This window comes from Accipiter gentilis, chromosome 29, assembly GCF_929443795.1.
Source record: "Accipiter gentilis chromosome 29, bAccGen1.1, whole genome shotgun sequence".
In the NCBI taxonomy this organism is placed as follows: Eukaryota; Metazoa; Chordata; class Aves; order Accipitriformes; family Accipitridae; genus Astur; species Astur gentilis.
Window position 1 is genome coordinate 2,336,478 of NC_064908.1, and position 27,693 is coordinate 2,364,170.

A 27,693-nucleotide genomic window follows, 5' to 3' on the forward strand; every position below is an offset into this window, starting at 1 on the left:
TCCTTGCCGAGCAGGACGCTGCCCGTTCCACCGTGCAGCAACAGCACGCAGCCAGTGCCGGTCCCCAGGCGATGCCCAGGGACCCTGGGGACACTTTGGGGACCTCCTCAAGAGGACTGCTTTGCCCTGGGGCATGTCAACCACAAGCTCATCCCTTCTGACCTCAAAAGCCTCTGGCCAGCATTCAAAATATGGTTTCTTCAACCAGCTCCACTTAATGCCACAAAAAACACCACCGGCAGGAGCTCCACAGCACACGAGGTCCCAGGGAGCATCACTCAGAGCCGAAGACCCAGGACCACGATGGGAACCCAGCCACCCTTCATCTCACTGAAAGCTGTTCCCCAATCCGGCTGTCACTGGTGGGTCATTTTCCAGTAACGAGAGTTTTGGCCAAAGTTATACCCATTTGCTCCTTTTGCACTTTGGCTGCCCGGCTTCATCCAGGCTTGACTCGCCATCAAGAACCTGGCAATGGCCTTTTTACCCCAGGTTGTGCTTCTCGCAGGTATTGGTGTGTTCTGCCAAAGCTGAGGGGTTCTGCTGGAAAAATTTAACATGTCCCTACATTGAGCAGGATATATTACCTTTCTGAAGTTCACCTGAGTCTATGCCAAAATGCAATGAAACAGATTTAGTTCTTACTCTATAAAACACGGCAAAAGGCTGCCTGCCCTCGCCCAACGAGCAGGGGCTTGCTCACAACAAGCCCCTTGTTACTCCCGAGCAGGCACTGACCTCCACTAAATATTTACAAGAATCCAGTTAATCGCAAACACAAACATAGGCTTTCTAGATTTATTTTTTTCCAGATGACTGGGAACAAGCTGACTTGTGTGCCAAAAAATCAGCAGCTTCCTCACAGGCACGCAGGAGGTTATTTAGAAGCCGCACAGGGTGCTCACGGCCGTGAGCATCAGCCAGGGCACAGCCGCACCAAAAAGCCATCTCCTGCTCTGATGGATGCTAAACACCCCCAAGACCTCCTCAACCCACAGCTTGCGGCTGCATAAATGGGATAAAAGGGGTTTTCCTTGGCCACATCCAAGGTCACTTCTTTTCAGGCTGTGGCTGGCGAGTCCCTTTGGGACCAGCTGGTTTCCAGCTGCAGATGCTGGAACTCACCAGTTAAGAGTCACACCAGTTGCTCCTCTTGACTTTTTTTTTCCTAGAAAGAGACATGCTTTAAAAAGAGTGTTCCTACCCTAACAGCTCCATTGAAAACTTGAGAATCTGAATTCCAACAGCTCCAATAAAAACACCCTTAAAATTGATGAGGGAAGAGGAACGGCAGCAGTAGCTCTGGGGTGCAGGAGTCACCACTTGCAACCCAACTCCCAAAGGCCAGGGACGCCTGCCCTCCCCTGCAGACCCTCTTTCTCCAAACACTTTCCAGAGACTCCCTGAATTCACCATTGTCTCACAAAACCAGCACACAATAGATAGTTATAGCAAACAATAATGGAAAATAAACAGAGGAAACGAGATCTTTTTTTTTTTTTAAAACATCTTTATTGTAAATAAATGCTGATGGGATATTTATGCTCAAGTGCACGGAGTGCGGAACATACAGCACAAGTTTACATATATTGCATATATTTTTTTTTAAGCCTACAAAAAAATTAGAAAGCAGCAACATCGCAAAATTGCAAGTAGACACGTAACACCCATCTCGGTAAACACTGAATACAGAGACGCAGTTTGCAAACGGTGTTCAGAGAGACAGAGGAGCAGCGGGAGAGGCGGAGGTGGCACCAGCAGTGCTCGCCCACCACCCTTTGGAGGAGCACGGGGGAGAGTTTGGGACATACCCCTGGGGCAGGCGGTTCCTGGAAGCGCTGGCAGCGATGCTTCTCCTCCCAAGGCTGCTCCTCGGCCCGGAGGCGGCTGGGCTGGGCTTTCCCGTCACCCACCGCGGAGCTGCCGGGAAGGGGACGCCTTGCAGAGAGAGGTGGCAGCTCTAATGTCACAGCCAGCGAACACAAACTCAAGCCACCCAGCCCGGTTTTAAGCCTTTTCCCCTCACTTTCCAATTTTCCCCCATCGCTGGCAGCAGAGATGGAACAGGTTTTGCCCGAGTCATCGTTTTTCTCTACAACGACCCATAACGCTGGCAGGCCAGCCAGCCCCTGGGACAGGAGGACATCCCTGCGCAGGGGACAGCGATGCAGGTCCCACGGGTGGCCCTGCCACTGCTCACTGCAAGTAACAGCAGCCACCGCCGCCTCTGCTGACAGAAACGGAGAGAAAGTCAGGGAAATACAGAAAAAAAACCCCCACTCGTGGTGCAACGCTCACGAAGGCACCAAGCCCACTTCCACACCTCCAAATTCACCACCTCTGCCCACCCAGCCCGAGACAGCAGCGCCGGTACGACTGACAGCACAAGCCACTGCTAATCCTCAGTTCAGGTACATTGTGCAATCGTTGTTTATTCTGGGGTATTTGCACGCACGGTGCCAAAGAAATCAGGTGATTTCAAGGAAATACCTGGCACGGGGACCCGCCAGCCCGTTACAGGGCTGGGGAGGTGCGGGGGCTCCCTGGCATCGCCCCAGCCCGGCCGCCCCGAGAGCTCGGGGCTCGGCAGGACCCCGCGACCCATCACGTCGGGTGCGATTTATCCGCATGACAACGATGACGATCACAAATCTGCTGCTGCTCTGCTCTAGACACACGTATTTACGCCTTTTGAAAGTTAAAACACGGAGGAAAAGGCTGTAGTTGGGCTTTAATTAAAGCACCGAGGCACAAATGCTGCCGTCTGCAGAGACGGCTGAGGGGCTCCATCCCACGACCCAGCAGACCGTGGCCAAAGCAAGGACCTACTCAACAGGAATAAGGGACCCACAGTCAGTGATCCAAAACTGCAGACCTGATATTTAGCAGTGATTAAAAAAGTTTCAACCGCCAACATATTAGCAGCTACATTCATGAAACCTGGCAGGTAAAAATACATATTTTGTCTCCTTACAACCATTAACTACTCAATGATACAAATATAATTAACTCCTTAGCAAGTTATTACAGCATATTGTGTGTAAACATCCCACAGTACATTTCTACTCCTTTTTCCCCGCAGAGCGGGAGGTTTCTCCGGAGGAGCAGCCAGCCCGATGCGGCGCAGGTTTGTGCGTTTAGAGCATTACTGGAGAGTGACAGCAAGTATTACCACGCAACAGGCTACAAATCTCTTCCTTCAACATTTTTTCTCCTTTTTTTTTCTGGCTTATTTCTAAGCACTGTAACATTTAAAACCAAAGAACAGACAGCGCTGCTCTTGCAGAAGGCTGCAGCAAACCTGCGCCCCAGTGGGAACAGCCCGAGGAACAAAACTAATAAAACTCTGTTTCTCACCCACTGAATTTCCTCCCTCCGTGGCACAATTGCTTTAGATCAACACACGCTTCTGCTCCACGTAAATCCTAAAAGGCTTAGGATTAGAGCCGGGGCCTCCGCCATTGACCTCTCCATCTCAGCTTTATCAAATTAAAGCTCTCGGAGTGTTTAAAACAACTAGGTTTGAGCTCAAAATCCCCAGGTAAACCTCTTCAGGGCTGCTGAGTTCATCTGCAGCCAGGGCGCTGATGTTTCTCAAGCACAGATCCCTACTGTGGGTATGGCCAACATTTATTTATACATTTAAAATAAGCAACCTGGGTCCCAGAAGTTGCTCATATAGGTCCTGGAGTCACCAGAAACAGCAGGTTCAGAACAGCCTCCTGCTTTGTACCCAAATGCTCTTTTCTTGGCCCAACCTGAGGATTTTGCCCTTAGTGCGAGAACAGGAGTGGAGTAAAATGGAGTTTGGCAAAACGCAAGTCAAGACTCGTGGGAGAACACTGTAAATTTGGGGGTTCGGTGGGGACTTAAACACAGAGCCATCACACGAGCTGCGCCACAGGGGAGTCTCACAGTCTATGCACTAAATACTACAGCAGCTTAAACTTATTAAAGGCAGCATTATACATCAGTAACATTCACAGCTTATTCGTAGGCAAATTTAAAAACTTGTTGTGGACCTAAAATTTGGTATGTTAAAAAGACAACGGGTAAAAATCACGTGCTTCCTGCGAACTCTGCACACACGGCCCCACTGTTCCCAGACACCAAGCAAAGCGATGCTCCAATTTTCTGTTCTAATAGATAAAAGCATCCACAAAGCCCAGGAAAAATGAGTGAGAGGATGAGGCTTAGACCAGGGTGCAAAGCTGAAGCAGGACTGGAGTTCAGATTTGACAGCACTGGTAGCTGTGCTCTTTCCAGAGAGCGACAGGAGCTTTTATTCCCTTCTGCCCCTCACAGGAGACGTCCCGCAGGATTTGCTGACTTGATGAGTGCCTTGTGTTACACCTTGTATAAAAAAGTCTTCCCAAAGCAAAAGGAACAGGCTCAGGTCACGGGATTCAAATCAGCAGTCATGAAAGCAAACTCAGATGATACCTGGAGCTCTTTCAATGGTTAAACAGCACAATAACTGCGTTTGAACTTGGAAATGGTAACAGTTAAAAAAAATAATTGGGGATTTGGTCCAGTAACACATCTTCCAAAGAAAAGCTGCTTCAGCGAGTATGGATATGACCATTTTGTCCTCACATATACTGCAGTTAATTTTGCCATCTAACCGGGAAGATGCGGAGTACTATTTTAACACCTCAGAAAGCCCAGGGATACATTAGCTCACACATATTAAAAGCAGATTGAAAAGTCTCCATAATAAATTTTCTCCAATGTCATTGGCAGACGTTTCAGCATTCAGAAAGAAAAGACACAGACAGACTCTAAAAACACATTTCAGAGGAAAATACTGGCCAAAGCGGCGCACGGCTCACTGTGCTCCGGGGATGCTCGCGTCCCATCCGCAGGGCTCTTCCCAGCCACGGAAATCCCGGCCGAATCCAAGATGAAAGCACAAACCTCTACACCATTAAACTGGCCATCTTCTACAAATAAGAGATAAACAGTACAAGTTATACCAAGGGTAAGCCAGGAGATGGTAAAGCAGGGGACAGCAGAGCTCAGCTCAGTGCCAGGGACGGACAGACAGACGCTTTGCAGCAGCTGGATCCAACCAGCTCCGCATAATTGTTCTACGTGACCGTAACCGTCTGAGGATTTATTTATTTACTTCTACCTGACCAAATAATGAGCTGCTTCATGCTTTGCATCCTCCTTTAAACTCTTGCAAAGCTCCGGACAAAGGGTTTCCCAGTCTCAGCCTGAGACCGCGCAAGCTCAGCTTTACTGGAGTACCTTGTAGGTCGGCAGGCAATAACGAAGCGGGCTGGTTACTCAGGGTTACTCACTTTTATCTTCTCCATAGGAAAGTACACTTCCAGGACAAGTAAGAAACATTACAGTAACCATTTTGCATATTAACCGCAATACTTATCGTTTTGATAAAACTCCTTCCACTGCCTCACCAAGGGTCCAGCAGACAACAGGAACACACTCAGGTCAGTACAAGTGAATTATATATTTACAAATGCACGATCACACAAGTTAAAATCCAACAGCCAGGATTTCCTACAGCTGCTGTTCATGCAATATCTCAGAGCACAGAAAATGCTTGGAAAGGCTCCAGTTGTGCAATGCCCAGTGCCCGCTCTGCTCGGCTGCAGCACTTTGAGACTGCAAACCGATATGTAAATTGGTATGTGCAATTTGTCTTGTTACCTAACCAGCACTGTTTTGCAATAAAAAAATGGCACAGCTATGGAGCCAGTTTGCTGACAATTAACAGTAAGCATCAACACTTAAAATCCAACAGTCAGGAAATCCGGACCCTACATATTTTCTATTTGCAATAAATATCTAAAGAGTTTTCCTGACATTAACACTTAAAAAGTGGCCATCATCAGACAGAGGTAATCCATAATAGCTGCTCGCATGCTACTTTCTCAAGCAAAACACCAGCACTAACAAGGAAAAAGGTTTGTACTGGAATCAAGGAAGTTGGACCAAGTTACCTTCATTTATCTGCAAACCCTCCCACAAAGTCTGTGTTATTTGTTTAAACATAGGGGAAAACGAAATACTTGAAGTGCAGCATTAGAAAAGTAATTTTGCAAAGCTGGAATATACATCCATTTGCTAAACACACCGCTCCTTTTGGCTCAGAGTAAAGGCAAATCCAAAGGGGCAAGGCTTTGGTTTTTAGCCTATGGATAATTCTCCTCTGACCTGATTCTAAAGTAATATCGCTCAGTACAGGAAGAACGACTTCTCAAATTTATCACAAGCTCCCCCAGCTCAGGTTCTTTCTCCTTTTCCCCTCATCTTCAACATTAAGGCCTCTGAAACCCAGGGAGACAGGCAGCTTTAGGAGAAACGTGCCCTTTTTGCATTGCTAGAGGCTGAACCGTTCCCAAGGCGGCCATCCCGACGAGGGAGATTCCCTACAGCAATATCGGAGCTCGATGCTTTGTGCGCTTCTGCACCTTTGGCAGGATAGTCGGTAAGAGAACTTTGCAGCATTATTAAAAATGCTACCACAAACTAGAGAATAGGAGACTGAGCCATGTTACTTTCAGGATCAATCCCACACCCCTGCGTCCTATGACACGCGTGTAAATACCGGTGACGGAGAAAGACAGAGCAGTCGCATTGAGAAAACCACTGGAAGAGCTTCGCTCAAGGACAAAGCGCAATTAAAGTAAAAAAAAAAGCGCACAACCAAACGGCCAAATACATTCAAGCGGGACTTTCTCAGGCCTGGAGGAACGCTACCTGGGCAGAGGTAGGAGCTGCGCCTTCCTCGCCTGGAAGAGATGAGGACGCATCCCGCAGCGGCGAGACCTGCGCCCCATCGCTGCGGGGACCACCCTGCCGCAGCTCCCCACCCAAACCTGGACCCTCTCTGAACACCCGACATCTGGAAACTGAACCAGCTACCGCCTTACTTTCGTTGCGTTAAACCCAGCTCTCCCTTTGACGCCAGAGCGGCAGGAGCGAGAGGATTTGCAGCGAGACGATTTGCCCACAGCCCCAGGGCAGAGGCAAGGAGGGAGCTGAGAGCAAGAGCAGGTCAGCAACGACCCTGGCAGCCCACACGCAGCGACCTGAATCCCCCGAGGACACAATCTTGCCACCTCCGAGCCCACCCTTAGGGACCACCACCCTTGGGTGCTCCCTGCTGCTCCCACCGGGAGAAGACCACCACGCTCCCAAAGGTGGGGTGGAAGCAGCCGGGTGCTGCGGGTCACCCCGGCACACGGGGACGAGCACGGCGCGGAGGATGCGGCACGGGCACCGCAGGAGCCACACGCTGCCGAAAGCCGTCCCGCAGCCCCGTGCGGGGACCTGCTGTGCAATACAGCCAAGCCCCCAGGCAGAGTACCTAAATTGCCAAAAAAAAAAAAAAAGCCAAAAAACTTTTTACAAGACAAAAAGCACCAGCGTTGCGTGTACCGCGCCAGGCGAAACACCCGATAAGCCAAGCGAGGGGGTGCAGCGGGGTCTGCCGCAGCCACCAGCGGAGCAGGGGCTCGGGGACAGGACTTGGGGCCGTCGGGAGCACGGCGAAGCAAGGGCATCTCTGGCCCTTCCGCGCGGGGCAGCAGCCAACGTCTCATCCGAGCCCCTTACTCCGAGGCCGAGAGGGAAGCCAAGGTCTCACGGGTGACGCTGGCTGCTGGCTCCCTGGAGAGGGGGGACAGACAAGGACATATTCTCTCCTTAGAGTGGGAGAAAGACAGTCCTGCTCTCTTTGCCCCCATTCAAGGATGCCTCCAAGGGGAACGTGGTGGTGAGGACTAGGTGACAACTGCCACCCACACGGGAAGGTTTGCCCACCCAGCCGCCCTCCAAGCGCACGCTAAACCCACGCAGCTCCCTCGAGTCACGGGGAGCTGGGGCTGAGCACCACCGCTCCTGTCCAGCTACGATCCAACGACTCCTGCAAAACCCCTGCCGTCAGTAACGTCACCGCACCTCGTCCCAGGCAGAGAGGAGACGTACGTGGAACCCAGAACTGCTCAGTACAAGCTATGCAGCTCAGCCCAGCAGTCCCAGCGCGGAGCCGTCTCACATACTGGTCCAGGGACGGAGCAAGCTCGGGGTGAAATGCACTTTTGCAGGCAGCCAGCACAAGCACAACGCACCAGTAAGTCCAGCTGCAGCCCCTGGACCAGTGGGCTCAGCCTGGTAACATATTCCTCCCCGATTGAGGTCCCCCTTAATGACAGGTTATTATACAGCAAAAGACTTCCTTCTGCTCCATGCGTTTGTCTTTCCCCAAAGTAGTTTCCATGCAGTGTTAATCAAGAGAAGTCCTACTTACTAAACCAAAAGAGAGTACAGACAAGCTGCTCTCAGTGGTACTCACAGGCAAGCATTTCCCCCTTGAGGCTGCAAAGGAAAAAGAAACAGCACAGGATAGCTCATAGGGCGTTTTAAAGGAGATGTAAAAATAAGAGTAAAAACAGCAAAGCAAACTGGGAAAGAAGTGAAGCAACCCCAAAGATCCCACGTTAGGGAGCTCAGGGCAGGCTTGTATCCCAGCAGGAGCCGATACAAGGCGTGGGCATCGTGTGCTGCAGCACCCAGCCGCCTCCTCCACTGCTGCTCATCTCACGGGCTCCGTTCAGGCAAGAGGTCCCAGGACAGCACGGTTCCCTACTGCCCACACAGCCCCAGAACCCAGCATTTACTAAATGCTCCCTCATCCCAGAGCTGTCAGCACTTTGACATAACGAGTACAAAGGGTACAACCGCAAACGGGGAGCGGTCGGGGTAGGGACCCCTGTCCTGGGGCTGCCCAGCTGCAGACACCCACAAATTAAGACCTCAGGCAGTCAGGGTCCTCTCCAGCTCAGACTCTTCATCCAGAACTGCTGTGGGCCGAACCCAGCCCAGTGCAAAGCCCTGTCTGGGTCAGTTCCCACCGGAGCTCTGGGATTTTGGGGATGCCTAAGCCTCGGGCTCTTCACTGAGTAGGAAAACCCCAGCAGTGCTCACCTGCGCAGCATCACCCCTTCTTTTACTCTCTGGCCACTTACTCTGCTAACAGGGAAGAGGAGAAGAAGCTGGGCTCACTGAATGGTTTGGAAAACATTAACCTCTAAAGTATCCAAGATTATTTTATTTTTCAACAGCTTTGGTAACAATGGCTGTCTCTGCACGAGGGGCCCAGCCAAGACCTCCTCAAAGCCCCCCCCGACCTCTGCCTCTTCTGCCAGGCAGCGGCAGCGTGCAGCCCGCTCTGCCTGCGCTCTCCCAGGCACAGAAAAACTCCTCATTTAGCAGAGAAACTATTTTAAACGAGCAAAGAAACAAACGGGGCTTCGCATCCAACACCGATGAGGACCTACGTGCTTTTAAGCCGGAAGAAATGCTAAACCCCCAAAATCCAGGCTGCTTGAATTTGGGCACCCAAAGAGCCCAAACTTTGTTCAATAAGTTGGTGACATCAGGATCTGCGGGGAAACGGGCACCACCAAGATCACGGGCACAAAGATTTCCTACCAAGTCGCTCTGGGGCTAAAGCAACACTTGGCTGCAGTATCTAAATAGGACAAAGAGGGTATTAATAACTCTCTCCAATCAGGTTTTTACCAGAAATCATGGTAATACCCAGAATTAACCACCCTGCCAAAACCCTATTGCACTGATGGAAACTCACCTGCACGGGAGCCTGAGTTTGAAAGCCTCTAGCACCACAATTCTAGTTTAAATGGGGCCACTTTGGGTTTTGGGGGGCAGGTGTGGGGTATGTTTTTGGGTTTTGTAGAGTTTGGGGGGTTTTGTTGGCTTTGGGTTTTTTTGGTTTTTTTTTTTTTTTTTTAAAGGGAGTCTAATCCAAAATGATTTTCACGCAGGAACAGAGACGGTGTTCAAGACCCTGGGATGGGTCTGTATTTCAGAGAGGACCACCGACAGCCGCGGGTGATGGTGTGATGGTGGGGAGGGGGAGCGCAGGAGAGGTACCACCTGGACACCCACTTGCACCTGCGGCTGGTCGGTCCCATCTCGAGCTTCCAGGGACAGAAAAGCCCCCAGCAGGTCGAGAGGTTTGCTCCCAACGCTGTAATGTCGCGGGCGCTTTACCGTGTCCGCGCTGGCCCGCGGCGTAAAGCTGTTTCATCTCATCCTTACAGGGGTTTGGCTGGCGGGAAGGTTGTTCTGCTCCCAGACGGAGGGGTATCGCAAGGAACGAAAAGGGGAACCACAGTTTAAAACCTCATCACACACCAGCACGCACCGCTGGCATTCCCACCCACAGGCACCCCAAAGCTCCCGGCAGCCGCGGCTCAGTGAACGCCGCATCGCTCTGCGCCGGCGTGACCGCTCCGTGCCTTCCCCGGCTGAGCACTAGTGGTGGGAAACGACCTGCTCCGTCAGCTAATCTGGCTCAGAGTCCACTGAAAAGGCTGCTTTTTTAGCAGTTTTATTTCCCTTTGGGATTTTTTTTTTTTTTTTTGCTTAGGTGGCTTTGTTTGTTTGCATTTGCTTTTTCTCACCTTTTTTAATTTTTTTTTTTTTCCTCCCTGCAATCAATTTAGGGGAGAAAACAAAATAAAAATAATCAAATAGAAAACTTTCCCTGCTTTGTGTTTCTTCTCCCCCAAAGCAGCCGCGTTGCCCAAGTAAAGCGAAGAAAAACAGAAACAGCCTCTGACTTCTCCGAGCAGGCAGCAACAATTTCAACACAGGCATCACGCAGAAGTTGCAAAGCGATAAATACCCGACTGGGAACCACCAGCATGGGACCAGCCACAGAAGTCTTGCCGATCCTCAGTTTAGCATTTTGCAGTCAACTGGACTTAGCTCTGCAAACCCTCCAGCCACAGAAGCAGGTTCCTAGTTTCTCCACCCCTTGTTTATGGTCCCTCAGCATAGGGGACTCCTTTATGCTGGGACAAAAAAAAAAAAAATATAACCATATCCCAGGCAATCAGCCAATAGCTCTTGACAAAACACAACAACAAGAGGTAACTAAAAGCTTAAATGTACCAGAAGAACTTAAAATGTGATGCACTTAGACACCCCGCGAGCTAGCACAACTGAGAGTCGGTTTGTTCTCTTTAATTGGAGGAGCTAATTACACAAACTGCTACGCGGCGTTCCCCGATAGATCAGTCCCTCTGCAAAACAGTGTTTGCATAAGCGAGCACATCAAATAGCAGCAACTTCCACAGATTTCGCACGTATTTAGGTGCTTCACTGGACAAGGTGGATGGCCAAACAGTTATTTAAGTAATGGGAGAGACAGGACTTTGTAAATAAAGCTAGTCAAAGTCTGAAGGGTTTCCAGTCCGGCTGTAAGAAGATTCCCAGTGCAAGGGAGGTAAATTGGACCCTTCTCCTTCAGCTCCAACATATACAAAGTTTAGGAACGCCACAGTCTTGCCTTGCACCAAATACTTGTCTCTGCAGACTTCTTGTGTGGTTTACAAGGGAAAAAACCCCCACTCCTCCCAGCCACCGGCACACGGCAGCCAGCCTGGGCCCCCCAGGGCTGCAAGCGCTGCCCAGAGCCACCACGAGCCCGTCCCAGAGCCCAGCCTTACCCCGTCTGCAGCTTTAGAGAGAAAGCTCTTCAAGACGATGAAAAAAAAAAAAATAATTCACTTCAAACATTCTGGCAAGTGTTTTCGAAATGAGTGCAATTAACGCAAACAAGCATCAACAACAAACACGTAACCGAAAACTGAGAATGAGACCTGGAATTGAAAATCTAAGTCCTAAATTTGCCCATTCTGCTTCCTACAGTAGCTTTGAAAAATATCTGCTCCTGGCCTGGGAAGCACACTAATTCAGCCTGCAATTAATTCTGCTTTTGGGAATTACTTCTGAAGCAAGTCTCTCTGGTCACTGAAAGCAATCGGCCATTTCTAGCAGGTCTTTAAGAGTGTTTCAGTTTAGGCACTTATTTTTGAAAAGGGAAAAAACCAGGGCTGTGCAGCAAGACTTACTGAGTCCAGGGAGGGTTTGTCGCGGTGGGTGTTCACTGCTTCCACGTTCAGGGTAATCGTCTCCACTTTACAACCTTTACCAAAAAGAAAGAGAAGTTTATATGAGGAAGGGTAATTTAACAAACAACCGATTTTTTTGTGTAAATATTGAAAACAGCATGGAAAGTGAGCAGGATTATTATTTTTTTTCAATAAAACAGCTCATAAATAAACAGTTCACCCTATTAACAGAATTTTACACTCTGACTACTTTCTGCTTGTGACCTTTGCTGCAGGAGCACAGCCCTGCGTTATGTGGACTACAGGTCTATACAGAAAAGCCATTTTTAACTGACTGCACCCCAGAGCCAAAGCCAAGTTTGGAGGCGCACACAGCCTTCTCCATCAAGAGGTGAAACCCACCCGTGACAATTATCACTTCTTTAAAAGAGAGGCCACAAGAGAACACCCCCGCACCCACACATCTCCCCTCCCGCTGCTCCCCCCAAAACCCTCCCACTCTCCAGAACCTTTTTACACATTAAAAACATTAGCAGCAGCTTTTACAGCATGTCCAGTTGCTGCCGCACATGGACACAAACTTGCTCATCAGGTTCACAGGTTTGCAGACGCAAACCAGGCGGGGAAAAAAAAAAAAAAAAAAAAAAATCAGGTTCACACACAGACGCAAACCAGGCAAAAAAAAAAAAAAAAAAAGACAATATTTACCATATGCAACGGGCGTGAGCTTGAGAATGGTGTGGAGGGGGCAGCGCAGGTAGGGCAGCTCGTCTAGGACAGAGGCAGGCGTTACGGGGGGGGCATTACGGCCGCGCTGGGGCTGCCCACGCCAGCCCCCCCATCCCAGGCTTCATGGGAACATTTCGCATAGCAAATATCGGCCGCCAAGCGCAAAAGTGCCTTGTGCCCACGCAGGCGGTACCGCAGCCCCCCCCGGACCCCCCAATTGCCCTCCCCAGCCCCACGGCAGCGGGACGGGACTGTCCCCGCTATTTCCAACACACGGGGCCACCAGCCAGAGGGAACCCCTCCAGCAGCACACGGGTGGGAAAGCACTGCAGCAACAGCCGCCACGGACCCACGGGAGTTTTACTTTCAACTTTATTAAAAGTTTATTAACTTTATTAAAGGTCTTATTAAACTCCAGTACCACTCACTGGAGCTTCATAAAGGAGCTTGCAGCAGACTGGAACTAGCTTCCAGGCAAGTATGCCACGCAAGGGATCAGCATTTCTCAGAAGTGTAGCGCTATTGCCAACCCTTCACAGGCTACTGATGCATCAGAAAATTTCTTCTTTACATTAAAAAATAATCCCCTAGAGATTATGTAAATGCTGCTGGTGGAAACAGCGCCAGGACAAGGGCTGAGCAGAAAACCAACAGCACATGCACCCGCGTGTCTCAAAGAGAGTTTCTTACTAAGCTCCATGCACTGCTGAAATGCAATGGTTAAAGTATTCCAGAAATGTTTTCTTTTTTTCTTTTTTTAAGCAGCTCTTCCGTTGTGAAAAATCAAAACAGTAATTACAAGCCACCCTCCCAAAAGCTCTGTAAAGGAAGCAGCAAGAGAAGCCAGCCCCTAACATCATGCATTTATTTTTGTACCTGCGCTCTTGTCAAGAAAATAAGCCAACAGGCACCTCATAACTGCCTGGTGGGAGATAACGAGGACGTTGCCTTGCCGTTCTAGCTCCATAATTACTGGCTCCAGGCGCTGGACCAAGTCCTGGTAGGACTGAAAAACAAAACAGGAATTTTTCAAGGGGTTTTGTAAACAGAGGCTTAAAGCAGAAGTAGCAATTAACACAGCTTCACATTCAGGAAAATATCAGTTACAATATCAAAATGCAGAAGTCATGGATGATTTGGTAAATACAGGAAAAAAAAACCAACAAAGGCAAACAGCAGAAGGTGGAATTTAGTGTCAGCAACCCCCAGATTACAGGAGGATTCAGATTCCTGGTAACTCCTACTGAGTGCAGTAAGAAAAACAAATAAAATAGTAAATTACACATTTCAACAAGGCTGTGAAGTAAAACCAGAAGTGACTCCATACCCCACCCACAGTCATTTTCTTCCCCAAAGTGTTTTTTTCACAGTGACAATTCAGGCCTCGGCCAAAGGAGCGGGATGCAGAAACCCCTCCGTGTCTGAGGGGATCAGCAAGGGACTCGGTAAGTGGCCCAATTAATTGGTTGAAAGGCATCATCCGCACACCACAATAAAGGAAAGCAAGAAACCTTTCCTCTAAAAAAGAGAACTGGGGACCCTAAAGTTTTCAGTTTCTCACACAAGCGTTGGCAGAAAAAAATCAAAATTAAGTCCTTCAGTTCTACACACGTGTATTCATTTTACGTATGCTGCAGCTTATTGTTATTTCTCAGAGGTCCTCACCTCGCCTCCAGGATAGCGATAAAGATACTTCTCTTGATCCCTCAACGCAAACTCATCTGGATACTTGGCTTCAATTTCTGCATAGGTCATTTCTTCACATACCCCCTGAGGGAAGAAGAACTTGTTACAACAGGCTTTGTTGTTTCAACAGAGGTGCAAGGATGCAACAGGAAGAAAAGAAAAAGCAAGTGGCTGAGATCAGTAATCCCTTTATGTGACAAAAGTTTTAGGTATTGTATGGACGGGGCCACACCCTCAGTGTTTGTGTACCACACCTCCAGGGTGGTTTGAAGAGGGTGGGCTTTTGCTGTTATTTCAAACCCCTTGTTTACCAGGGATGAAAAGGAGCATTCATTTCCACAGCAACAACCCTGCAATTTCTTTTGCCCAAATGAATTGGAGTGGGAGCAGTAACCTTTGTCCACCCGGGACGGTGTGACAAACGCCTGGGATGTTCAGAGTTATTTTCTTTCTCCACATCAGCTAGATATGTTCGCAGCAAGGTCTAGCGGCTGCAGGCATTGTCCGCCCTGTACCAAACCGCCCTAAACCTCACGATGATGGCTGGAGTACGTTATACGTGGACGCAGTTATAGATGAGCAGGGAACGGTCAATTTTATCGTGATGAGTTTGGTTTTAAACATCATTTTCCATCTAGAAAAGCGAAAGGCTTCGATCAGCCTTTCACTCACAGCATCGATCTCGTTGAGAATCTTCCACTGCTCGTACGTGACCCCCAGGGACTCGGCCGTCTGGATCGTCCTTTTCAGCTGGCTCGTCCACACCTTTAGCTCAACAATTTCCTGCTCTTCGATGAACTTCTTCAGCGCCTGAGCGAACTGGAAAACAAGTCAGGGGAGGTTAGGAGGGAGCAGGAGCTGCTGCCGCCGTTAAAAGCATCATTTCAAGGGCTGTGGCTGTCGCGGCAAGATCCAGCTGCGGGGCTGCCCCTCGCCGGAGTCGGATGCAGAGCCCGGCTCTGACCCTGGTCACACAACACTTGACAAATACAGCAAGCCGGGTGCTGCCAAACACATACCTGCTTCCCGCGTGGTGACAGACCAGAATCCCCACCAATCTTGCCAACAAGGTTATATTCACTCTCACCGTGTCGGCAAAGGTAGATGGTACGCGGCTGGACATGAATGTTCATTAGGTAATAGACGATTTTACTCTGGATGTAATCTTGGACTCTGTTTACTAGGAACCGCTGTCCCACATTGATCACTTTAATGAAGGAAAGATCTCTGGAGTCAACATAAAATAAGAACACCCACACGACTGGTTTTAAAAATGAAGCACGTGCATCTGCGGGTGTAATCTAGCTATTCATCCTCTAGTAAAGGCATCAGCACTACCACTGGGTCGCTCCAGCAGACAGAAAAGACACTGAACTGCCGTGCTTAAACAAGGAGCTGCGTGACACTGCCGTACACTAGAGAAAAATCCTTTCAAATCACTTGGGACCCGAGGATATCACCTTCACACAAGCAGTTGTGCTTTGGGAGAGCAGAGGCTCCAGCAGACGCCTTACAGCATCCTGAGCCAGAGAACAGCAGCGACAAAGCGAAGCAGCAGCTCGTGGGTACGAGGACAAAATGCACCCCGGGGCTTTGCTTACTTGTCATACGCATCGGGATCGAGAGGCTGGTAAGTGACCTTGTAGCACTCTATCCTCTTCAGGAAATCATCCATCACGTTCTCCCTGTTTCTCTCCGGGTAGTCGGGGCTGGAAACTTTCACCTCCTGATCAACAGACAGTGCCGCTTTGTGAGAGTTAAGCAAACTCAACAGGGAACAAAAGCAACGCTGAATAACGTTATTCTTCCCCTTTGAAACAAATACGCAGTGTTTAACGCTGCCCTGTGGAAAAACCTGCTCCTGGAGAGGAAACAAAGGGCGACTCTGAAGGCACTGTAGTGCTTGGCCCTGCGACAGACACAGCTGCCTGGCTGCGAGCTGTCCCTGCAAGCCGCCCGCTGCCTGCCGTCCCTTGACAAGGAATCACGCTTCAAGGTCAAACATTTCTCACCTTCATTTGATTTCCACCTTCTCACATAACTAACGGCATCCTTAGCTTTTATAAACCTGCGAACCTTAGCTGCTTAGTTCCAAGGTGAAACGTAAGAGCAAGGCATTCCCGTAAGCTAGCGCAGCCGGTGACCTTGCACCGAGCACCCACAGCAGGTACTGCCAGCTCAGCCTGGAAAACGCGGTACGCACCAGGATATTGGCAGCAATGACTTCTGGATCGTCGCAGACGGACTCCACAAAAAACACCTACGAAGACAGCAAGGAAGTATATTTCAGAGAGCCGAGAACTCTGCCCTGAACCGACACTCGAGAGCTCCTGCCCCAGGGAGCAGTAATGTCCCTTGGTGCAGCAACTCCAAGTTAAATACAGGATCGCTACCTTGAAAGCATTTTCTTTAGCAAAATTTAAAATCAGGTCCCGTCTTTCTCGAGTTGTGTTGGTCGCATCAAACACCTACCAGAAAAACAAGTAAGAAGCAATGAGCAAGTTTTCCCAAGGCTTTTAAACCAGCCCCAAATCATTTGGGGTTACAATCAGGTCCCCAAACGCCCCGGGCAGCTTTGGACTACCCAGATGTAAAACTATGTTTAGTTCAGAAAAGTCTTACAGCTATCTGCCCACACTCCTCCAAGAGATAAGCCTTCACGTCTTCTAGAGCCACTAAGGCACATCGTCTGCAGGAGAGAAACGGGTGTTGTCAGAGCTGACATAAAGCGTTCAGACGGCAAGGCTTCTGAACCACTGGGGACACATTTAAACACCTTCTCCCTCTGCCCACGGAGCACCCACCCCTCTGTCTTTCCAAGAGGCCCGGAGGCTCTGCAGAGCTCACAAGGCATCTGCATCCACGACCTGCTTCACCACCAGGCGTTCGCAGCCCCGGCTCTTTGTGTCACCCCGAAGGCAACGACAAAACTCCCACGCACAGCCCCTCCGGCAGGATCCCTGCGCAGGCGTTACGCGTTATTTTGTGCTCCTCAAACGCAGAGCCTGCCAAGACCTGAGACTAACCAGACCACCACGGAGCGGTTCAGCCCCGACGCCGACTTACTTGCGGATTTCCATGGCTTCTTTGTTATCGTGCCTGAAGAAGTCATAGGACTTGTAAGACTTCACTGCTTCCCGGCGATACACCCCTAAATTGAACACTTCACACACAAAAGACGAGCGCGTGAGACCGACGGCTTTCTGCAGACAGATCTCACGGCGCTTTTGGCAAAGGGCAGAGCCATCCCCGCACCGGGGCGAGCCGGCGGCCCCCGCACGCACCTTTGGTGGGCACCCCGATCCAGTTGAGGTAGCGGGTGAGCTTCTTGGACACGTAGGTCTTGCCGCGCGCGGGGAGACCGATCATCACGATCAGTGTCGGGGAGTTGGTCATGTAGGAAGCCCATGCTGCCAAAAAAAAAAACCCCAAACCCCAAAACCCAGGAGCATCAGCTGCATTGCCGAGCAGCTGGGAGCAAAAAAGCGAGTTCCAACCCAAAGCCATCCCCCACGCAGAGGTGCCCTGTCTCCCGGACGGACAGACAGCTGCCGTGCATCTCCGAACGGGCTGGCCATCGTGTCCTTGAAGGCAATTAACGGCTGCGAGCGGCGGCTGGACGCTCTCCGCTCTCCCGGGCGCCTAATGGGACCGAGGTAGGGCTTTTAGCGGTACCACTATTTACCGACTGGGCGGGAGCTGTCAAGGGCAGAAGAAAGATGCTTTTAACAAAACGGTCACGTTCTCTCAGAAAACAGCCGCAGCAAGCTCTGCAAAGGCCCGGGGAGAGGGGGGTTTTGGGGGGAAAAGCAGGGGATGCGGGCCACGGCAGCACCCACAAGTCAAAAAACCGCGAGGCGTGGGGGTGAGCAGCGCCGGGCACCCACGCGGGACGGAGAGCGCGTCCCCGCGCGGGATGGAAACGCGTTTTAAGGAAGACGCGCGCTGTTTTAAGCGGCACGCCCAGCGTTATCCCTCTTTTTACGGTTTTTTGGGGGGGATTTTTTGTGTTTTTTTTTTTTTTTTTTTTTTTTTTTTCCCTGAAAGAGATGAAAGTCACGTTTCCCCTCGCCCCCTCCCCTTCCCCGGGCCGGGGTTACTCACAGCACTTCTTCTCGCCGCCGCGCAGGGCCCCGGTCCTGCCCCCGCCGTGCCGGGGCACCGCCGACATGGCTCCGCGCCGCCGCGCCACATGCAAATCGCATGCAAATCGCACGCAAACCGACCGCCGCCGAACGGCGCTACGTCACGGGCGCGCTCCGCTATGCAAATGCGATCGCCGCCCGCCAGCGGCGCGCTCCGGTCTCCTCCTCTCCCCTCCCCTCCGCCACCGCGGCGCTCTGACTGGCTGCAGCCCGGCCAATGACGGAGCGCGGCGGGAGGTCTCGCGAGAGGAAGCGGGGCGGAAGCGGAAGCGGCGGCCGGTCGGGGAGGAGGAGGGGGAGGAAGAGGGGGAGGCGGCGGCGGCGGCGGCCCCGCCGAGGATGCTGCGGCTGCGCTGCAAGGCCCGGAGCGGCACCCACCCGCTGCCCGGCCTCACGGCCCACTCCCGCCTCCGCGACATGCAGGCAGCCCTGGCCGCCCTTACCGGGGTCCCCGTCCCGGCCCAGCGTCTCCTTCTCGGTTTCCCGCCGCGGAGCCTGGACCTCAGCGACGGCGAGCGGCGACTCGGAGACCTCGGGATCCACTCGGGTGAGCGGCCGGGCGCCCTAGGCCTGCGCGGGGGTGATGAGGGGAGGGGCGGGCACCGGCATTTTGTGGCCTCTGCTGCCCCGCCGGCTGCAATTACCGTAATTAAAAGAGGCTGCGGCCCAGCACGCCCCTCATCAGCCGGTTGTCGGGCCGGTTCCGCCTCCCGGGGGTTGCTGTCAACAGCCCGTGCTCGGGAGGGACTCCTGCTCGCCGGTAGCGCCGGTGGTGGTTTTGCCCGCGTCGCCGGGGGTCCGGAGGTAAAAAGCAGGGGGCTGGAGGGGGACGGGGACGGAGCCGGTACACGGCAGGCGAGTAGGCCGGGGCCCGCCGCGTACGCTCGGTCGGCGAGTCGCGGTGCTACCGGCTGTTTTGGCTGAGGGTGTTTTCCATCAGGATACCGTGCTGCTGGGGCGAACGAGCGCCGTCCTGAGTAATAACGACGCAACCGTGTTGTTCTGTTTTAGGAGCAGCAGCATCTTTAACTCCCATCTGCATGTTTCTCTCAACTCTCCCTCCTTCTGTGTTTGACAGGCGATACTCTAATAGTTGAAGAGGATACGTCCAAACCCAAGACCGACTCGCCTGTAGTTGCGAAAAGAACGATGTCTAACTCGGTTAGGGAAGCCGTGCCTGTGCTTGCGAGGAGGGTTGTTCCGGCAGATAACTCCTGTCTCTTCACCAGTGTGTACTACGTGGTGGAGGGGGGCGTTTATGACCCAGGTTGCGCTCCAGAGATGCGCAGCCTTATAGCCCAGATAGTAGCAAGTGATCCTGAATCTTACTGTGAGGCAGTTTTAGGGAAAACTAACAGGGAGTATTGTGACTGGATCAGAAGAGAAGAGACTTGGGGAGGAGCCATCGAAGTGTCCATTTTATCCAAATTTTACCAGTGCGAAATCTGTGTGGTGGACACACAGACAGTCAGAATTGACCGTTTTGGGGAAGATGCTGGTTACACTAAGCGGGTCCTTTTAATTTATGATGGGATTCATTACGACCCACTTGAGCGTAAAATCCCTGACTCGGACATTCCTCCCCAGACCATTTTCTCCACAACTGATGATATTGTTCTTGCACAAGCGTTGGAGTTGGCAGATGAAGCCAGACGGAAGAGGCAGTTTACCGATGTGAATCACTTTACGCTGAGGTGCATGGTATGCCAGAAGGGACTAACTGGACAAGTGGAAGCCAGAGAACACGCCAAGGAGACTGGACACACCAACTTCGGGGAAGTGTGACATCTGCATGAGGATGGTTACATCGACTACCTCACCGATCCAGAATAAAATTCTGGATTTCCAGATAAGCTGTATGTAATCATAAAATTCCGTTCACAAAGCTTGAAAAGCATATTAACTTAACGATGGCCAAGATGCACAGGCTTGTTATGGTTAGTGACTTTTCCAACAGATTTGAAATAGGTATCTTCTCGCATGCTAACTTATAGTACTTTGGCAGGTGGTATACACTGGCAGCTGAAACTTGTTTTCTGAAATAATATTCTCTTTGTGTATGCGATCTGAGCGGACATAAAAAACCAGGCTCGTTCAACACTAGCGTAAAATCTAGCCTCTTAAGTTACTGAATTAATCTCCGTATTATGTTTTCAGGGTAATTAAATTAATCTAAGGGTTTGGGAAACACATGTATCAGCATTACTTATACTAAGAATTGGACTCTGCACATGCAAGCAGTTCTTGCAGGGGAAACTGCTCATTTGGTGCACAATTTTTAATGGAAAGAGTATCTCCAAAGCTGCCCTATACTATGTTACCATCAGAAGTAGAATGTATTGTTTATGTGAAGTCATGGCTTTAGAGAAAGAAATGGCCTCTAAGCTTTAAGATAGCCTTCTTTAAATTAACAAGTAGATGGTTAAGTGTTGAATAAACTTATTAATCCTCCGTAGGTAGTTTTTAGTTGCTTGAAAAATAACTATGATCAACCCCCTGGTGTTTACACTGCATCAGAACATAGGCATGTTTCTTGACATACTTTGAATTCTTCTTCATAATAGTATTGGAAATTCTGGCAAGAGGGAAATAGAGCAGTTAGGGAAGTAACTTAATTTGCATCTGTTAAACACATTTAAGCAGACTTTACTTGGGTATAGCCAATCTCATGGCCACAGTGTTACTAAGCTGTACCAGACTCCAAATACTGTAAATTAGCACTTTAAGGTATAGTTCTCACTCTTTGCCGATAAAAAGTTTTGCCCTTTTTAAGAAGGACAGAGTGCTAACCCAGAAGGGAGGCTTGGGGTTTCTTCATCTGCATTCTGCCTTAATGTGTTTCATTTGTCACCGATGACTGCTCAGTAGCAAGACTTTAATTCTGATAATGAAGGGTGCAGTTTAATTTTCAGAACAAAATAAGCTGCGTAAACTGCCCTACTTCTCATACTATTCAGAATCAGGGAAGTTGAAATTGGTTTAGTATATCTTGCCTCACAGCGGGGTTGTGAGGCTTAACAGTAAGTGCTTTTGAGGTCTTTTAAAAGGTGCTGTAAAGGTGCATATTACTGAAAGGGATTTTTTTTTTCTTTGAAATGCCTATAACACACATTGGTTTTATTGAATTTTAAAATATTCTTAGCCTGCTGTTCTTCTGTTACTCTGTTCTGAGTTACCTTCCTTGCACGTTTACAAATGGGGAGCAAGAACGTGCATCTTCGGACTGAGGCAGAAATAAACCCACTTTCCAAGTGGAATCTAAGATCTAGTTTTAAAGGCCTCCATTGTTAGGGCATCTGGCTAAACTCCTGGTGCAGCGAAAAATTATTTTTGATAAAAAGCACGTTTCGCTGAAGTTCTCAGCTGAGGCTCCCAGTTGGACCTTGAAATACAGGAGGGCCTTACTGAGGAAGGAACATAATTACATAAGTGCTTTGTTGAATTGAGGCATGAATAATTAAGTATAAAGAATAGAATCACCAAGAGCACTATGGACCAGGTTTCTTTTTAATTCAGTATTAAAATACAGATTAGCACTGGTGGGAGTTTCCTGTAGAAAGCCACTTAGCTTCCAGTGTTAAACTCCACTTTGCTTTTAGCCTATCATTAGGAAAAAAAAAAACAAAACCAAAAACCAACAATCAAACCCCAACATGAAAACCAGCCCTCTAGAAGCTGATGCTTATAAACCTAAAGAAATACCTGACAGTTCAAAGGAACTTGAAGATTACACTGTGTTATAACTACTTGAGATGAAATACTGTCTAGGAATGAGACCAAGAGACTGTCAATCCTGAATTGTATTCTCAGCTTTCACACTGAAGCGGTGAGATGCCTTGGACAAGGAGCTGATCCTCACCATTCGCCATCTGTAAAATGGACATAATACCTACCTCAGAGAGGTGTACAAGGTGACTATCTTTGGGTGTCTTTGAAACAGAAGTGGAAGATACATATTTATTGTCTGCCATGTTTGCAAATGCATTGACTTTGGGGAGCAACACATAGATGTTAGCTTTGTATCCAGGATGGATTTCTGAAGGTGTGTAAAAATATTTTTTTGGTATTTCTCAGTTGCAGTATTTTTAAAATTAGGTTATTTAAACCAGAGTGTGTAGCTTTGCTATATCATGTTTGTGTTTGAAATCTGCTAACAGAGAATCAGTTTCATTTGAGGAAAATGTGTCAATATCACTGCTTGGACGTTTTCTTTCGTTGCCTAGAAAATAAAATCTCTTTGGTTAAAAAATGTCAACTGAACTGCTGTAATTCATCTTTGTAAAAGTTGATGCTGTTACACGCTGACAAACTCAAGAACAAGTAACCCGTGGTATGGACTGGGAGTCAGAAAACCTTATGCGATTCTCCTAAACTCTCCCAAACAGAAAGTAACTACATTATTTAAAATGTAAAAGATACGGATACCTTTAAAGTACAACTCTCTTTCTTTTGTAAATGTTAGGGGTTTTTTTACTGTCTTTTTATCAGCATTTGCCTGCCCTTAATGATACAATTACAGAAGTATCACAAAAATTGGCATCCTGGCACTAGTAAGATGAAGTTCTGAACATCACTAATACATTTGCACTGAACTGTTATTAACTGTACAGCAAGATGTTAGTTACAGATATTTTAGAACAGAGGTGTTGTGGGACGCAGGCTCAGGTACTGGCAGGGAGTCGCATCACCTGTGCAGACCAATCCAGAAAGCCTGTAAGACACAGGTTTATGTCCTTACCATCACCACTTATCCCCATACAAATTTAAAATAAATATTAAATTCCTGGCTGAATACTTCAGCACAGAGGTCAGTAACCTGGAAACTGAAATTTTTGTCTTGTAGGTGTGCTTACTAAAAGCTGGGTTATTGATATTATTTTACCAATCTGTGCAGTTCTGGATCTTCATTTAAATAAAGAATTCTGGTTTCTTGGTGCCAGTCTGGCCATTTCACCAGCACTAAATTAAAGAATTTAATTAAAGAAAAGCCTAACTAATCACGTGGCCTTTTACAAACATGTTCTATTGTACGAAGAGAGACACCATCTTGTGGTTATAACAGCACTTTAAAAGCTTGTCTGAGTTTACATGTTGAGCAAGAACTTTCACCGATGCAGGCAGCGTGTGCTCCCAGCGCGGTAAAACGAGTGGCATTAGCAAACGTTTCTAAAAGTCTTAGTTACCCATGTAATCCAGTGGTATAGCGTTCTGGTTTGTCTATCATCAGTGCAGATCAGTTGGTATAACTTATTTCCTTAAACACGTGCCCTGAATTGCAAAAGTTGTTGATGCACCAATAAACGTGACTGATGCATGCATACTTGTTTAGTGTAGTCTGTGCCTCAGCTCTTGAATTTCAGGTTTGTGTTCTATCGGCTGTTGTTCACCAGTGCGTTTTCTAGGTCTTCACATGTACACAATGTGGTCTTTGAGCTGTTTCCATCTGCTTTCCCCTCTGTCTCATTCCCTTTTTACATTGACTCTAAGAGACAATCATGGCGAGAGAGGGACGTGGCCTTGCAACCTGTTCAGGGTGAAGCTTCTTCACTTTCAACTTGTTCAACAATAACTTTTTGGTTTTTTAATAGTACAATATTTCCTCTATGTAATTAGAGTCAGGTATCAAGTGGAACAACTGTAAAGAGAGTTTTGCATACCTCCAGAATCTTTTATGCATTTAAATATACAAATCATTAAGTAGACAGACTTTAGGAAGAGTGGGGTTCAATAGGACACGTATCTACTTCATGGATGCAATTGCCTGAAAGACCGGTCTCGGAAGTAAATCAGTAATATTCTGAAGTTTCTGAAGGACAAACTTAATTCCTTAGTTCTGGATAAATTTACGTAAAAAGAGCAATTGCTGGGGAGAGGACTGAGAAAAGGAACGTCTTGTTACGTGGTGTAGAATCAGTATCTTAAATCTGCAGCTTTTTGTGTGCACAGTCACAGCAGAGGCCACTTGTGACAGTTTGGGAACAGTCCCCTGTACCCATCCCACTCCTTCTAGAGACCTGTTCTAGAATATAGCAGTGCTACAATCGTGATCCGCCCTGGGGCAACAATGCCCCACACAGGAACACAGCGTTCATTTTCATGAACATTTTTGACCTAAGCAGTATTACTCATTTGCCCTGCTCAGCTTTTGAGGAAGCAGGAGGAAGGGACAGGCACAAATTAAGACAATGCAGAATTTCTCCTGCTGACTGCCTTAAACACAGAAAACCACGTATCGATGGCGTTTTTGAGAAATCGGACTGACGCACAACTGTTGAAGCATCTGCGTTCGGCAGATTTCACGGCTCACGGCCCAGGCAGCACCCAAGGGCGGCTCTGGCTCCTGCCCCGCGCGAACCCACCTGTGGGTGAGCCCTGCAAACCTCTCCCTGGCGGGGAAACTCTTTAATAAGAGGAGCAAAAAATTTTCAGCTTGCTATTTTGAAAATTACAGCTCTTTATCATACAAATTAAATGTCTGCATGCATTTTAAATCAAGCTATGCGTCCAGTTGTAAAACTGCCATCAGGTTTTGCTCTGCGCAGGACTGGGCAGAATAAAATTACTTCAGATAGGTTGAAATCAATATTGCTTTTTCACTCCTGTCTGTAACAAAAGAATGCAATAGGGCAGTTAACAAAACTAGGTTGTCCAAGATTGCAGTGTCCTTGTCTATTATTTTTAATTAAAGCCTGGGGGAAAGTGTTGGGAACTGTGCAATACCTTGAGAGCTGACTCCTTATTTCTGATGTAGAGTTAATGCTAACGAAGCTATGGAAACAGATCCCCTCAGTTCTCTACCTCTTTTCTGTAAAATAGGGTTCCTTGCTCAGTTCACAGCCATATTAAGATTTAATTATTTCTCTAAACTGCTGTGTAATACTAGGTATTAACTACCTAGTATTTTTCGTAACTGATTTGTCAGCATACATACTGTACATACAATTTGGTCCAAGGAAAGTGTCCAACAGTCCTACAGAGTCAGATAAACATCGTTATGTTAACAGGTATCTTACGGTGACGCCGTATGGCTGCGTTTCCTTCAGGGCCAGGACTGAATCATTTGTGTTCTTTTGTTTATGAACAGGGTGAGGCACAACGGGTCTGTTAACATGCCAAAGTCCTTCCACGGCATTGTGTAGTTTTGTCTGCATCATTTGACTACTTGTATGTACTTCATGCCATATATATGAAATCACGCTTTATTTTCAGTTCTAGCTATTTATGTTCGTTGGAGGAAGAGGATCTTTTCTGGGCATCTGATTCAGAGAAGCTCAAGACTTCTCTTAATGGATCATGACATTTTCCTGACCTACACAAGAGCCCTGCAGGCAGCAAGCTCTACCTGTTTCATTGCGCAGATTTAAGTCCTGGTGCTGTCAGCACAGCGCTCTCAGGAGACTCTTGCCCTGCCTGGAGTCGTTGCTCATTCCCACAGCGTTTCCATGTACAATAAGAAAATAGCTCTGGGTTTGATTTACTCCCTCTCTTAAAGCAGGCTCAGAACTAAGCTCAACTTAACAAAACCAGCGCGCATCTGACTCTTTAAGTTACTGCACCGGCCAGCATGACACCGGTTAACGCTTCCAGAAGCGCTTGCAGTGAGTCCTGCACGCAGGTCTGCATCGCCGGCTGTTGCGATGCTCAGGCAGCAGCTGGGGCTGCTGCTCTGAACGTGCTGCATTCGCATCTCTTACCTCTGCTGCAGGCCAGCGTGGGAGAGTGGAGCTGGCTGGGGCTCCCAGGAGCTGCTGGGCTGTTGATTTGCTCTTCAAGGCACATGGTGCCTTTCGTAACAGCGTGCAGCTGAGGCTCGACAGCGCTTTTGGGAACCTCTGTGCTTCCTGGCTCATCTGCTTTCTTTTCATCCTACCATGGCTTTAAATAACTTGGGTTTCTACTTCTCTGTTCTGTGTAGCAAGGAACACACATTGCAACACAAGCTTTTTCTGAAGAAAAAAAAAAAATAAAAAAATTGAAGCATGAAAACTTGAATGAATCTGGTGGCTCTATAAGTTTGCTGCAGGGTTTCTGCTTGGATATTTGTAGTTACTCAGTGAGAAGCACCTTGCAGAGCAGATCCAAGTCTATACTGGGGCAGGGGAGCAATGGCCTAAGCATTGTTTATCAGAGAGAAAAGTTGTAATTTTAATAGGAGAGCCCAAAGTCGGGGTAATAATGAGTCACTGCAGTTCTTTCAGCTGCTCCTGCAGCGCTGCCTGGGCAGAGCGGGTGCTGGGGGTCGGTGTCACCCAGTGCTGCACGGGGTGCTGCAGACGGAGTAACTGGGCTCTTCTTCACCTTCCCCGGGAGAGAGGCAGCACCCTCATCCTCGGAGAGGGGCTGCTGCTGAGGGAAATGCCCCGGCAGCAGTTTCTGAGGTGGGGTTGGTGTGAGTGAGGAGGGGGGCTGAGGTGAAGAGGAGCGCCACGGGTGTCTCGGGGGCTTTAGCTTCACCCAGGCTCTAGCACTTGGCTTCAGGCTGCCTGGCACAAGAGCTTCCAGTGTTGGAGAGACAGGGAATGAACCTGCAGAGGGGCTCAACGCCTGCAGGGAACGGTGCCAGGAGGGGCGAAGAGGAGCTGCAGCTGGGCAGGACGTGCAGAACAAGCCCCAGAGCTGTGCCCGACCTGGGCACCCTCTCCTCTCGCACGCAAGTAAAGCTTAGGGGTGAAGCTTCCCTTCTAAAAGGGCTTTTTACCCACCTTTACAAGAACCTCCTTACAGCGTGCAGCAGCAGGCAGCAAACTTTTGACGTCTGGGAAAGATTTGGCGATATGCAAGTATATACCTGTTCTAGCACCGATCTGTGTTTTTAGAGCCGAGAAGGAACCGGGTCCTACCCTGAGCCGAGGGACCTCATGCACAAAACCACCTAAGAGAATAAACCTGTTGTGGGGTAATGCCTTCAGCACCACACGGCGCAAACGCCCAGCGAAGGACTTAATTACCACGTACAAAGGCGCTTTGGTCAGGGCTGCGCGTTGGGCTCCTCCGAATGTCAGCGAGCAGCTATGCGGCAGAACAGGATGTCGGATTAAGGAGTCTCCAGCGAAACCGGGGCTGAGGACATCGGAGGACACCAGCCAAGCTGGGAAGTGAGTGAGCTGGGTGGTACCGAGCAGAGCTGCCCGCAGCCTCCCGGGCACCGGTGCTGCCGCCCGCCTCTGCAGCTGCGCCTCTGCCTGCGCCGCGCTGGCTCGGAGCAAAGCTGCTCCGGC

General features: G+C 49.1%; 2 protein-coding genes across 3 annotated transcripts; one reads left to right on the forward strand and one right to left on the reverse strand.

Annotated features, from left to right (window-relative positions):
• Positions 1-1,977: 1,977 nt before the first annotated feature.
• PFKFB2 (6-phosphofructo-2-kinase/fructose-2,6-biphosphatase 2) lies at positions 1,978-18,517 on the reverse strand. The gene is made up of 14 exons (XM_049832562.1): positions 18,435-18,517; positions 17,615-17,740; positions 17,397-17,493; positions 16,953-17,019; positions 16,724-16,798; positions 16,534-16,590; positions 15,932-16,056; positions 15,350-15,557; positions 15,003-15,149; positions 14,310-14,414; positions 13,521-13,650; positions 12,624-12,686; positions 11,916-11,989; positions 1,978-4,943 (listed from the first exon to the last, which is right to left on the reverse strand). The coding sequence occupies exons 1-14, from the start codon at positions 18,499-18,501 to the stop codon at positions 4,920-4,922; spliced, it is 1,365 nt and encodes a 454-aa protein (XP_049688519.1). The 5' UTR covers positions 18,502-18,517; the 3' UTR covers positions 1,978-4,919.
• Positions 18,500-22,730, forward strand: YOD1 (YOD1 deubiquitinase). Of its 2 annotated transcripts, XR_007509984.1 has the most exons (3): positions 18,500-19,022; positions 19,554-20,331; positions 22,286-22,730. XR_007509984.1 is itself a non-coding variant. In XM_049832564.1 (2 exons), the coding sequence occupies exons 1-2, from the start codon at positions 18,500-18,502 to the stop codon at positions 20,258-20,260; spliced, it is 1,230 nt and encodes a 409-aa protein (XP_049688521.1). In that variant the 3' UTR covers positions 20,261-22,730. The 2 variants fall into 2 exon arrangements, 1 of the variants encoding a protein (XP_049688521.1); XM_049832564.1 differs by having other exon boundaries at positions 19,554-22,730.
• The last annotated feature ends 4,963 nt before the right edge of the window (positions 22,731-27,693 follow it).

Excerpts from the sequence above, each read along its gene's own strand:
- YOD1 (XM_049832564.1), top strand. The coding sequence starts at position 18,500 with ATGGCTCCGCGCCGCCGCGCCACATGCAAATCGCATGCAAATCGCACG. Across the intron at positions 19,023-19,553 it reads AGACCTCGGGATCCACTCGG|GCGATACTCTAATAGTTGAA; the intron begins GTGAGCGGCCGG and ends TGTGTTTGACAG.
- PFKFB2 (XM_049832562.1), bottom strand. The coding sequence starts at position 18,501 with ATGTCGGCGGTGCCCCGGCACGGCGGGGGCAGGACCGGGGCCCTGCGC. Across the intron at positions 16,057-16,533 it reads TCATTGCTGCCAATATCCTG|GAGGTGAAAGTTTCCAGCCC; the intron begins GTGCGTACCGCG and ends TCTGTTGATCAG. Across the intron at positions 11,990-12,623 it reads GCTCACGCCCGTTGCATATG|GTTGTAAAGTGGAGACGATT; the intron begins GTAAATATTGTC and ends TTTTTGGTAAAG.